The sequence below is a fragment of the Lacerta agilis genome, chromosome 14 (assembly GCF_009819535.1).
Source record: "Lacerta agilis isolate rLacAgi1 chromosome 14, rLacAgi1.pri, whole genome shotgun sequence".
In the NCBI taxonomy this organism is placed as follows: domain Eukaryota; kingdom Metazoa; phylum Chordata; class Lepidosauria; order Squamata; family Lacertidae; genus Lacerta; species Lacerta agilis.
The window spans coordinates 25,772,794-25,785,805 of record NC_046325.1 but is presented as its reverse complement, the minus strand read 5'-3'; the positions used below and the strand labels follow the sequence as shown (position 1 = coordinate 25,785,805).

The 13,012-nt window shown below is 40.2% G+C and overlaps 1 protein-coding gene across 6 annotated transcripts in view; it reads left to right on the top strand.

Moving 5' to 3' along the window:
- CDC27 (cell division cycle 27) overlaps positions 1-12,283 on the top strand; it is a 36,168-nt gene extending 23,885 nt beyond the window's left edge. For 3 of the 6 annotated variants that reach the window (XM_033171209.1, XM_033171215.1, XM_033171214.1), the window contains 12 exons: positions 956-1,071; positions 1,934-2,033; positions 3,770-3,977; positions 4,475-4,647; positions 5,317-5,469; positions 5,740-5,948; positions 7,069-7,186; positions 7,296-7,424; positions 8,283-8,357; positions 9,557-9,737; positions 10,601-10,687; positions 10,923-12,283. In XM_033171209.1, coding sequence (XP_033027100.1) covers positions 956-1,071; positions 1,934-2,033; positions 3,770-3,977; positions 4,475-4,647; positions 5,317-5,469; positions 5,740-5,948; positions 7,069-7,186; positions 7,296-7,424; positions 8,283-8,357; positions 9,557-9,737; positions 10,601-10,687; positions 10,923-11,005 — 1,632 coding nt within the window. In that variant the 3' untranslated portion in view covers positions 11,006-12,283. The remainder of the gene's footprint in view (positions 1-955; positions 1,072-1,933; positions 2,034-3,769; positions 3,978-4,474; positions 4,648-5,316; positions 5,470-5,739; positions 5,949-7,068; positions 7,187-7,295; positions 7,425-8,282; positions 8,358-9,556; positions 9,738-10,600; positions 10,688-10,922) is intronic. The other 3 variants (XM_033171211.1, XM_033171213.1, XM_033171212.1) reach the window with 3 other exon arrangements.
- Positions 12,284-13,012: the final 729 nt, after the last annotated feature.

Below are 13,012 nucleotides of genomic sequence, written 5' to 3'. Positions count from 1 at the left end.
CAAGGGTGTGCATGTGAGATTGAAGGCAAGGAAATATAAAAATCTGGATAATTGTTCTAAAAAGTCACAAGAAGAAAACTTTGCAAGCTGGCGCCCCTGTCTCCAATTATTTTGCAGGCAAACTCTCTACCACAGAGAGAAGTGGTAGACACTGATTGCTTAATCTCCGATACAGTACCTTTTGCAGACAATATCTTTGCATGCTAACATCGGCAAATATTTCTTTTATTTTCTAGGGTTGTCTTTAAAACTAGAACTTTTGCAATGTTGTTATAAAAGTTACCACCATTGTCTCCTATTGTTAATGTCTGTTAAATGGATTAGTTGCTTTATTTGCCAAAGTCTGACCATTGTCCAGTGCTTCTACTGCATAAAATGGGTGCTTCTCTATAGACTGGTATGGAAGTTAATGGACAGTTGAATCAGGCATTAGTATTTTCATTGACTATTTCTCAGCCCCAAGGTTGGCCACAAGTATTGAGATGGTTAGCAAATTTCAGTCTTCCTCAAAAGGTAGATTAATTTGAAATAACTTTGCTTTGTCTGTTTCCTGGATTAGAGATAATGTATGTGATAACTTTAAGCTCCGCCCCCCAAATCTCACTGAAATTAATAGTGCACAGTATTGCGCACAGTTGCCCTGATCTAGTGTAGAAATAGGTTTTCTTGGGTAGCTCAGCTGCACTTAGTCTGCCTATGGTTTGAGGAAAAGGGAAAGACTTTGCCTACCTATGTGATAGGATAGCCATTGGTCTTTAGAAATACAATGCATTTTCTGTTCATCATACAGTTCTCTGGATCACATAATGACTGGATTGTATTATTATTATTATTATTATTAATATTAATATTTTAGCACATAACTCCTCTTAGCTTTATAAGTTGCAAGTAGCAATACCAGTGGTTTTTAATAACACTGTCATAGGTCTGATGTGCTGTTTTTTTCCACATATAGACTGTTACCAGAATAAGCCAAGCTGGGACGAAGTCAGTCTTCTCACAAAGCGGAAATAGCCGGGAAGTAACGCCAATCCTTGTTGCACAAACACAGAGTTCAGGCCCACAGACAAGGTATGAAATGTCGTCCTATGCCTGGATCATGATTTTATTTTTTTATTTATAAACATTTTATATGTTTCATAGAATAAAATTTTATATGAAGCTTACATAAAAAATAATAAAAGTATCACATTCAATAACATTTCCTAAAAACTAGTTTAAAGCAAAATTATACACCATAAATAAAAATAAAAATCAAGTTGAGTCCAGGAAAACTTATCTCTTCTTCACAGTGTACCTGAGGGAAGGCATTTCAGAAGGTGAGTCCTATAATTGAGAAGGCCCACTTCTGCATTGTCACCAAGTGACAATTCACTGGTCATAAAACTACCTGCAGGGTCTCCACAGAAGATCCTAAAGCTCAGCTTGATTTGTACTGGGGGAGGCAGCCTGCCAGGTATCCTGGACCTAAGTTGTATGCTTGAGGATGGCATGGAGGTGGCAAAGTAGGCTCTCTTCACTGCCAATTATATACCAATTATAGGCACAATTATTCGCTCTATGTATGTTGACTTGCTCACACAATAAGGCTTGCACCCCAGCTATGTCACAGCTTGTTTTATTGCCTGGAGCCCCCTAGTAAACCAGGGGCTGCCCAAGCATAACAGTGCCAGAGAGAGCACTCAGGTATCAATGGTCCACAATGCCTAACCAGCCCATAGTGAGACTAGGGCCTTGGCAGACTTGCTCGTATTGTCTTCCTGTTTCTAGGTAATTTTTTCTCTCCATAGCTTTCTTTTGCTGTTGTCATACTCCCCAGTTTCTAGTTAGACATTAGAATGGAGTGGGGTGGGCGCATACCATGCATGGCCTAATTTCCACAAGGAGTTGCTGATGGTTGCGCTAAGAAGTTTTGTTTCTTCTCTCTCTTCAGTACAACCCCTCAGGTATTGAGCCCAACCATTGCTGCTCCACCTAACGTGCTGCCTCGAAGAAGTTCACGCCTATTCTCTAGTGATAGTTCTACAACAAAGGTAAATGGGACTCCAGCTGCTGTGATGCCCTTGGTGATCAGATATCTCATATGTGGATGGAGAGCAGTTGGAGAATCCATATATTGCAATAGTATCACAAGCAATTAACAAGGGCCAAGATGGAAAGCAGGGACGCGGGTGGCGCTGTGGTCTAAACCACTGAGCCTAGGGCTTGCCGATCGGAAGGTTGGCGGTTCGAATCCCCGCGACGGAGTGAGCTCCTGTTGCTCGGTCCCAGCTCCTGCCAACCTAGCAGTTCGAAAGCACGTCGAAGTGCAAGTAGATAAATAGGTACCACTCTGGCGGGAAGGTAAACGGTGTTTCCATGCGCTGCTCTGGTTTCACCAGAAGCGGCTTACTCATGCTGGCCACATGACCCAGAAAAACTGCCTGCAGACAAACGCTGGCTCTCTCAGCCAGTAAAGCGAGATGAGCGCCGCAATGCCAGAGTTGTTTACGACTGGACTTAACTGTCAGGAGTCCTTTACCTTTTTATGATGAAAAACAGAAATGTTTAAGAGGGCTACAAATCTAATTAGAATACAAACAAAAGTAATGTGGCATAGAATTTGCTTCAAGTAGACTGTAGACCATGAAACCATGTGCCATAATAAATATGGCAGTCTTTACGGTGCTACAAGATTCCTTGGTTTTGCTGCAAAACAGATTATCATGGTAAACTGTGAAAACAGTACCATTACAGAGAACACTTCGCTTCTTCAGTTGTAAAGATCATAGAGGTCTGGCCTTTTCTGCTGCTCCATCTGTTCCTCCATCCCTGATCATAGCTGACTAACCTGTTGTTTTGGATTTTTACCCTTATTCCCTGATGGAGAAGATCACTTCTAGAAAGCATGTATTCAAGCCATACTTGCAAATGTTCTGCAAACAGTTCTACTTTCTGCCAGTATTTCTAAACACATGGGTTTTTCTACCATTATCCAGAGTCATGCATTTCTTTTATTTGTTGAGCAGCTCATAATGGGTGAGAACTGCTTGGTATGCAGAACTGAACTCAAATACTCCTTTTCGTGCAGCTTTCCCCAGTGGAGATGAGAGCAAAGGGCACGATAATACAAGCTGGACGCAAAGCTGTTGTGGGCATCACAGACCCCATTGGTCACCTGGTTAATACTGCTATATAAATGTGTCGTCATTTTGGTATCTTTTACAGTGGTGCCCCGCTAGACGAAAAACTCGCTAGATGAAGGCATTCGTCTAGCGGAAGCCTGTCTTGCAAGATGAATTTTTGAATGGGCTTGCCTCGCAAGACGAATTTTTTTTTTCATCTAGCGAAAACCGCGGTTTGCATTGCCGCTTCGCTAGACGAAAAACCCGCTAGACGAAAATACTCGCAGAACGAATTATTTTCGTCTAGCGGGGCACCACTGTATTCAGTAATATATATATATGTACTGTACAAAATCCCAGACTAGTCCAAAGAAATCATACTTAAAATGTAACCAAGTTTCTTCCAAACCCCTGTGTGCTGATGCTTAGTTTGAGGCCTGCTCCCTTATTCTTGCACGCTGTGTTCTGGATAGCAGACAGGTCACTGGAGAGCTCTTCTATATGATAGGAGGTTGGATTGGATTGCCTTTTCTCCCTTCCAGTTTAGTGATTCAGATTCCAGAAAGAATAGTACGTCTAGGTTTCTGTCCCTGAATATTATGCTTTGCTGTTTGTTTTGGTTGCAGGGTAAAGAGTTCTTAAATATATTTGTTCTTTTATTGTAGGAAAATAGTAAAAAGTTAAAAATGAAGTTTCCGCCCAAAATTGCAAACCGAAAGACAAAGTGTAAAACCAATAAGGGAGGGATCACACAGCCAAACATAAACGACAGTTTGGAAATCACCAAACTTGACTCGTCCATCATTTCAGAAGGAAAGATTGCCTCCGTAACACCACAAATCCAGGCATTCACGTTACAGAAAGCAGCAGCAGGTGTGTGGACTGTTCCTAAGAATTCATTTGTAGTAGTTAAGCCATCCCAAAGGCTGGGGTGGAGAATAAGACAAAAGCAAGGGGGAAATGCAGCTAGAATCATGGCAAGATAGTGCATTTAAAACCATTTTCCTTTCTGATACAATTAGAATGATGTCCAAGTTTTTATACTCTCCCAGTGAAAGAGAATTCTGTAACAGCAGGGAAATAATCAAGAATGCTTCTTCGTATCTCCTTACTGCAATTTTTGGCAGACATATAGAATAATCCGGTTAGCGCTTTCTTGTAATGTGTAACTTTGGCTCAGAGTCAGGATTTGAATCTAGGTCCTAGTCAGCACCTTGTTCACTAGACCACATACTGGCGTTTTATTTATTTTCTATTTCTCATTTTGGCTTCTTGAGAATATGTTCCGTTTTTTAAGCTATAGGGCTTTTAGGCTGGTACTTTCTTAATCTCCTTTGTTCTCCTGTGTATTTATTGCATTTTTCTCCTAGAAGGTTTGATGAGCCTTCTCCGTGACATGGGGAAAGGGTATTTAGCCTTGTGTTCTTACAACTGTAAAGAAGCAATTCATATACTGAGTCATTTGCCTTCTCACCACTACAACACGGGCTGGGTACTGTGCCATATTGGAAGAGCTTACTTTGAGCTTGCGGAATATATGCAGGTGAGCATGGTGTGGAATGCTTCTATTCTGTGCTGCATGTCTGCCAATGTACTGTACAAAAAAGTGCTCCCCCATATATTTTCAAGATCACTTAACATAGATTTGGATTACTCTCTCATCCTTGAACTATGCAACATCAGTTCCTAGTTTGAGGAGGTCTCTGCATAGTTAGTGGCTTTTGTGGGACCCTCTCCTACATACCATTCCCCAAGCGGGCTTAACAGCAACAGGGTGCTGGGCAGCCTATATCCTCTATCTATTGGAGTAGATTTAAATTTGTGGTTATGTATTAACATATGCGAAGGCAGCATCTTCTGTGCATATATGGAAGGGCTGTCACACAGAAGATGGAGCAAATTTGTTGTTTTTTTGCTCCAGAGGGCAGGACTAATGGATGGAAAGATTTCAGCTAAGTATTAGGGGAAACTACATGTAGGTAAGATCTTGGGAGGTGGTGGTTGAAGCAGAATGGATAACTGTCAGGGATGCTGTGGTTACATCCTGAATTGTGCAGAAGGACCTCCAAGGTCTCTGTGATTCTAAGAAATAAAACCCTGATGAGAAGCCATATGGATGAATTGTGCACACACAATTATCATCCAAATATGATCATGCAGAAAGTCTTTTAATTCATGTTGTTGAAATGCCACTTGTTAATTTCTCTCGTAGGCTGAGAGGATATTCTCTGAAGTAAGAAGGATTGAAAACTACCGAGTGGAAGGGATGGAAATCTACTCAACAACACTGTGGCATTTGCAGAAAGATGTGGCTCTTTCGGTGCTTTCAAAAGACTTAACTGATATGGATAAAAATTCACCAGAGGTATCATCATGGTCATTTTGTTGTGGCATTTTTTTAAACACACTTCAGCCTCTGATTCACCTCTTGATTGTGGAAAAAGCAAATTAGAGGTTGACAATTTTTTTTTAAATCAAGTATCCACAAAGGTGTTGCCATGTAAACAGGCACTTCAGCACCTGTTAAATCCAGACTTGTTGCACTCTGTCTTTTCCATTACTGCATCACCTCCTCAAAAAATGGGAGAAAAATACTATCGTATGTCTTCTACCATTTTGCTTTTCTTTCTTCCAGGCATGGTGTGCGGCAGGAAATTGCTTCAGTTTGCAACGGGAGCATGACATTGCCATCAAGTTCTTCCAGAGAGCTATACAAGTTGATCCAAATTATGCCTACGCCTACACTCTCTTAGGGCATGAATTTGTGTTGACAGAGGAACTTGAGAAAGCATTAGCCTGCTTTAGGAATGCAATTAGAATGAATCCTCGGCACTATAATGCCTGGTAAGAACTATTTCTAATTAGTTAAAAACCAGGAGTGGGAGAAGGAGAGGATGAAGAAGCAAAAAATGTATGAGTTACAATATCCCCAGTGATAAAAACTTTAGGTGTCTACTTCTAGTCTCTTTGGGATCCCTCTTTTTGTCTCCAACTTTACCTATCCCTGACTTGCATCCAGTTGACATGCATCTATCCTGACATAGTTGCCTCTGAAAATGGCCGTGGCATCGTTAGGGTTCCATACCACTGCCAGGAGCACGTGAAAAGTTGATTATGCCATTCTTCCCCAGTTACACATTCTCAAATTAAGCAAAAAGCCTTAAACAATAAAACAGTCAATAATAATAATAATAATAATAATAATAATAATAATAATAATAATAGATTAATTGACATGAAACCACCATATATATTTAAAACTGAGCATCCTCAAGCAATCTTTATCTCTACCAAGCTTTGGAAACTCAAAAGGGTTTGGTTTTGACAAACATTTCCCATGTGAGATGTTGGAGAGAACAGGGAACACCTGTGTTAGCACTGCACCTCCCTTGGGGCTCCTAAGCACTTGCTTGAAGCATAATCTACATTATCATTTATCAGCCGGTTACGTTTTGTTTGTATGATTTACGCATAATCTTATGCATTGTGCAATACACCTTAGATACCACTGTTCTATAAAATATATAACCACACCTCCCCACTTATGTGAGGGTTGCTGCTATGCTACATTTTATTTGACAAAATGACTTGCAAAATATTATATTCCTGATAATAGGATGGAACTCTTACCATGTCAAGGCAGTTCTGAGCAGCTGCCATGGTTTATAGGCTTATAAAGGGTAGGGAGAGAAAAACTTAACTTGGATTGTAACAGGGAGAGTGTATTTGAACTAGACGGTGCTGAAACCATCATATAAAGGCTTTGCTTCAAAATAGAGAAGCAGAATATTAACATACTTGTATAGATACTGTTAGAATTATGAAATCTTTTTCATTTTATCTGTGTTGCTCAAAATCAACCACTCAGTTAATGTTGTGAGCTTACACTCTCAGCCTATAGAAAGTGTCATTCCTAATAATATACAAGCTTGGTGCCTAATACAGTCTGTTTTAAAATTGCTAGGTATGGGTTGGGAATGATTTACTACAAACAGGAGAAATTCAGCCTTGCAGAAATGCATTTCCAGAAAGCACTTCATATCAACCCTCAGAGCTCTGTCTTGTTGTGCCACATTGGAGTTGTAAGTAAATCATGCTTCATTCTGCCCCTGGCCTGAACATAGACACTGGCAAATCCAAACATTGAGCAAGCACTGTCCTTTTAAAACAAATAAATAATTTCTTTTTCAGGTTCAGCATGCCCTGAAGAAATCTGAAAAGGCTTTGGATACTTTAAACAAAGCTATTAATATTGATCCCAAGAACCCCCTCTGCAAATTCCATAGAGCCTCAGTATTATTTGCAAACGAGAAGTATAAGGTGAGCAATTTCAATGAGGTTGAACTGCACTTTTGAGTTTCTTAGACAGCAACCCTTTGTGTTTCCTTTGAAAGCTTGGACACACACTACAGCCATTGCATAAGCCATTGTAAGGCAATCCTAAACATGTTAATTTGGGAGTAAGTTCCTATGAATTTGTTGGGTTTTTTTCTTTCTTTAATAAATTCTGTGGGCTCTGGGGTCTGTTCTTATCTAATTGCCTCCTCATACAAGTTGTGTTCTGCAGTATCAGTAGATCTCGCTTTATCTAATGGTTCCTTCCCCTGTCATGTTCCTTATAGCAAACGTTTATGGTATAATGCGATTCCTAGTTTGGGAGAAAGGGATAATGAATATATTGAATTAGTCTGGATCATTGATTAAACAAAATATGCTGGCCATCTACAAGCAGGCACTAAATTCTTCGACGCTCATGCAATCACGTGCCTCAAAACTCTCCCAGCTGTTCATATAACCCACCTTCTTTTTTGTTGTAATTATACCAGCTCTCTTGCCCTGGTTGCTGTCTATTTCTTGAACCTTATTATACATCTATCATCCTGCTTTCCCCCCTCTGTTCAGTATCTATTAATTTCCTGCATACCTTGTTCCCTTGTGGATGTGTTTCAGATGCCTATGTGCACATGAAACCAAAAGCCTTGGTGTTTTCTAGCAAATAATATTACAAATCATAAGCCCATAGAAAATACATGTGTCAAACAATTAACTAGGATTGCCGGAAGAAATATTTATTTGTATTGTACTAAAGGTATCAACTCTAATATTGTTATATGGTTCATATTCCTCAGAGAAAAAAAACACTGCTCAATGGTTTGGGGTCTTTTTTGGTCATTTCAGTATGCTTTACAAGAACTTGAAGAACTGAAGCAAATTGTTCCCAAAGAGTCTCTTGTTTACTTCTTAATAGGAAAGGTAAGAACCAGCCTGAGAATAACCACCTGAATTACAGCTGTAAGCTGGGTTCCCTTGCATTTTCTGATTCAAAGAAAAGCAAGGTGATTGTTGATGATTATGGGAAGGGCTTTGCTATACAGGTTTGTGCTCATAGATTATGCTGCACCAGGCTTCAACAATGGGGGTGCCATAAAGCAAATATGATGAGTGACTAGCCTTCCTGCCAACTTTGAAGCTGCGGAGTGGGGCAAAGACCATCCTGGCAATTGTGTGCCAATCTCCACCCTCTCTTCATCTCCAAAGTTGGATGGGAAGTTGTAATTTTGACAGCTGTGTTGCCAAGGAACCTGGGGCATCTTGGCCAAGTGGGACCCAACTGACCCCCCCCCCCAAAAAAAAACCCCACTGTGAAGCAGTGGAACAATGTGGAATCCTTGATTGCCACTGTATAGTGAGGCTTGTGAAGATGTTTGTTAGGCAGGGGGCTGGTGACTATAATTTTTGGCTTAGCTAGCAAGGCAAGCCCCAAAATGTGGATCTCTGCACACAGATATTCGGGTACCCTAGTCCCAAGTTGTGAAAAGATTTAAAAATAAGTGCCAGCACTTTGAATTGGGCCAATAAATGGACAGGAAACTAATCTGTTTCCAACCTGATCGCAGTTAGCTGTTATTGCAGCTGGAAGGTAGGCCATCTAGGAGAAGGAAAACTGATCCTAAACATCTGCTGCCTTGTGAGATGTCTTCAGGAAAATAAAATACTAAGGAGTAAGCCCTACTCAAATCCAAAGTGGAGTCCCTAAAATGGTTGGATGGTGCCTTGTACGCCTCCTTTGAATTATATGGAAAGGCAGGCCCATGTATAGTGCATTATAACTTGGAGGCAGCCAGAGCACTGGGTAGCTGAGGGTGGTTGTTTCTGTCTAGAAAGGGTTGGAGTTAGCATGCAGCTTGAGTTCTGTTGTGGAAGGCACTCCATGGCCAGCTTGAGTCTTGGGAGACAAAGCTGCATCTGCAATATCTCAGAACTGCAAACTTGTTCAACCCCATAAAGAACAGGCTGAGCATTGTTGCCTGGATGGACAAATCACCCCCCAATAGCAACTCTGACATTTATGTAGAGCTGTAGATATTCCCATTTGGTAGAGGCAAGCTTGTATTGCTGCAAACATTTAATTTATTAACAAACATTGGAGTTGATGATTGTTGTTTCGCTAGGTTTATAAAAAGTTGGGGCAGACCCATCTCGCACTGATGAACTTTTCCTGGGCAATGGACTTGGATCCCAAAGGAGCCAACAACCAGATCAAAGAGGCCATTGACAAGCGGTACCTTCCAGATGATGAAGAGCCTGTAACACAAGAGGAGCAGATCAGTGAATGTTGCCCATATGAGTCAGGCAGGTCTTCTGGATGCTTTTTTCCCCTTTGAGGCAAATGGAGAAGCTTCTTGTTTGGATAACTTGAAAGCGTAATTGCAGTGGTCTTGGCACTTAGCATGGCTGTTACTTCATGCAACATGGAGTCTAAAATGCCATTTCCCAACTTTTTATTCAGTGTTTTTTTTAAAAGCAGTTTGCTGGCTCTTATGATTGGAAATTGATACTTAAAAATATATATATAATATATTTTATATATTATATAAAAATATATATAAATGAGCATAAATAAGCCTAAACCAAATGAGGAGGCTTGAGTCTCAAAGGGAGCTGACATTCCTGGTGCACAACTGCCATTTTGCTTACTTCCATACGGTATCCTTGCTATTCCTGCCATCCTCCTCTCAGCCACCATTATTTAAAACAAATATGTAGTATTGATGTATTTGTGCAAATTATAGCTTTTACATAAGGCCACAGATGAATATGAGCTGTGTTGGGTCAGCTCCAAAATATGTTTGCAGTCCCAGAGCTGCTGCTTCTTCTTCTTTTTACTGTGGTGTAATGTATAGAGTTTTGGACTAGGACCAGAGAGACCCAGGTTCAGATTCTCCCTCAGCCATGAAGTTTACTGGGTAGCCTTGGAGTCAATTACTATTGTTCCGTCTAAGTCACAGGGGTGTAATAAAGGGTGAGCAGCGTACATTGTGTCTTGAGCTACTTTAAGGAAAGGTGGGCTGTAAATGTAAAAATGAATGAATGAATGAATGGCCTCAACTGGATAATGTATATGAAATACTTTTAACAACTAAATAATAAATGCTTGGCTTAAATGCTAAATTGTTTCTGCTATCAGCATCACAAACTGACTGAAAGTTTTATAGGTAGTGCAGGCCATGTCCACATAGAGACTGAGAGTGTGGAAACTGAATTGTGGACATCTCAGGCAGGAGCAGTTTGCTTATGGAGAGGTACTGTATGGTGCTCTTGAGCCTTGCAAGGGGAGGGCAGGTTGGCAAGTAAAAAAAGAGTAATATGTGGTGTACATAATAATATAATATATCCCATAAGTTGGATTGGAACATACTATTTAAGGTCTGCTATAGAATGATCTGTTCATACAAGATTTTGCCCCTACTTTGTGAAATGTGCAAGAATTCCAGAAATGGCTTAATTTGTTTGCGTATTTTGTTTTTCTTCCAAAAGTTGGCACGGATGAGTCCCAGGCAAGCAGCATGACTGACGCGGATGACACACAGCTCCATGCAGTAGAAAGTGATGAATTTTAACCTCAGAAGGTGGATTCTGAGCTTGGATGTGTGACTGACTGATACTGTTGGATTCTTCCCTTCTCCTCCTGCCACAGAAACAGCATCATTCTCATGCTCCACCGATACCCCAGGCACATCATTCATCAGATTTTAATTGACACAGAATTAATGGAAATGCATTTTTGGGTCATTATTTGACTCTTTGGCTCTTTCATCTTTATAAACATGATTCTTTGAGGAGGAAAGACTTTTTTTTAAAAACCTCCTTTTTGCTGAGAAACCTATCATGGAAAAAAAAGATTTGCTGTATGGGAGCTGAGAGATGTGGGAAAGTAACTGATGAAGCAGTTTCTTGCTCCTTCCCCAGAAATGTGTCTTAGTTTTGGCTCTTTCCTCTTCAGTAAGCAGAGACCATTTCCACGTTCTTCAGAGACAAGTGGAAGTACAGGACTGGAATGTGTTAAAGACATTTCTGAATACTATTAGAGTGTATCTTAAATGCCAGAGAATGTAAATGACCTTAAAAACAACAGTGTCTCCTGTGAACAAACACATTACAGAATATATAAAGCCCAGCGTCCCTGCTTTTAGATTTGTCAATCTGCCAGGATAGAGACTTCCATAAAATACTTTAGTATTCCACCCAGGAGTTAACGTTACCAAACTAACTTCTAAAACATCATTTGCCGGTATTTGTAGGCAACACAAGTCCATAACAGGATGTTGGTTGCTTGTCGGGTGCTCCTTGCAATTGCACCTGGCAGTTGGGAATATAAAAATGCTATCGCAGTTGTAAACTCCTAGAGAAAATAAGTGTGTAGATTTGCAGTGTTGAAAGAATGCAATGAAATATATCCACAACAACAGAATGCCAAGAAGACAATGGAAGCCTTAATCCAATCAAAACCTTACACTGGTGGTGCATCCCCCACCTGTTTGCGGCAGTATCCCCTTCAAAACTATTTTGTAAAGTGTTGTCTGAATGAACAGATGCAAAAAAGAAAAAAATTGTGCAATTATCTGTCTCCTTTTTGTTTTTTTGTTTGGGGTTTTTTTTTTTTTATCCTGTAAGTTTGAGTACTTCCGGTGTCTTGTAGGAATTTAGACCCCAGGAGGCTATTTCTGTGAGGAAGGATGCTAGGCTGTGTTAAAGAAGCCAAAATTTTCCTCCTTTGTAGCACTCCTGCAACAAAGGTTGGTTGGCCTTTGTGCAGTGACCATCAAGAAAGTGTATGATAACCTTACAGTTTTAAAGAGCAAATTATGCACAATAAAATGGTTTAAATTTCACAGAAATGTATTGTGATCAGTTTCCACATCTTTTAAAGGCTTCAGCATATATTTTCAGGGGTCACTGTATTTATAATTAGTGAGCTCAATTCCTGAACAGACCTGCAGGAGTCAACCAAACGACAATGGTCCTTATGTAGCCAAAGCAGCACCGTCCATACAAAAAAGGAAGGTGTATTAGCAGGTTTGGGGGGGACCCCAAGGTTTGAAAGGTTAAAAAACAAACAACTTCAAGAAAAACCAAACAAAGGGATGACCTAACAGTGGCCCAGTAAGGACATAACATGCCCATTTGGTACAAGATAGACTGAGGAAGAACAAATTGGTAGGAACCCTAACTTCTCCACACTGCAACTTTTTGTTGCAAGCTCCGCTTGTACTTTACTGTGCTCGCTTTTTAAATGTTTATTAAGGTTTTAAGACTGCAATTTGACACCCTCTTACCCTGGAGCAGACGTCCCATTTAACTCAATAGGATTCAGGTAGACATGCACAGAACATTGCTGTTAGTTTTGTTGTTTTAGAAGTCTACAATGGCTATGCAGAAGTTGATCTTTTCAGAAATACTTTTAAAAATGTGAGGTCATCTGTTACATTTTCCATTTAATGAGTGGTTATATTTTGAAAATAAGTTGTTAATTAGATCATCTGCTATGACTGCTGGGATGGGAGTGCTTTCACATATCACAAAATAAGATCAGCAGACTGGCTTAGTGGCTGAAAAAAGTGGAGCAA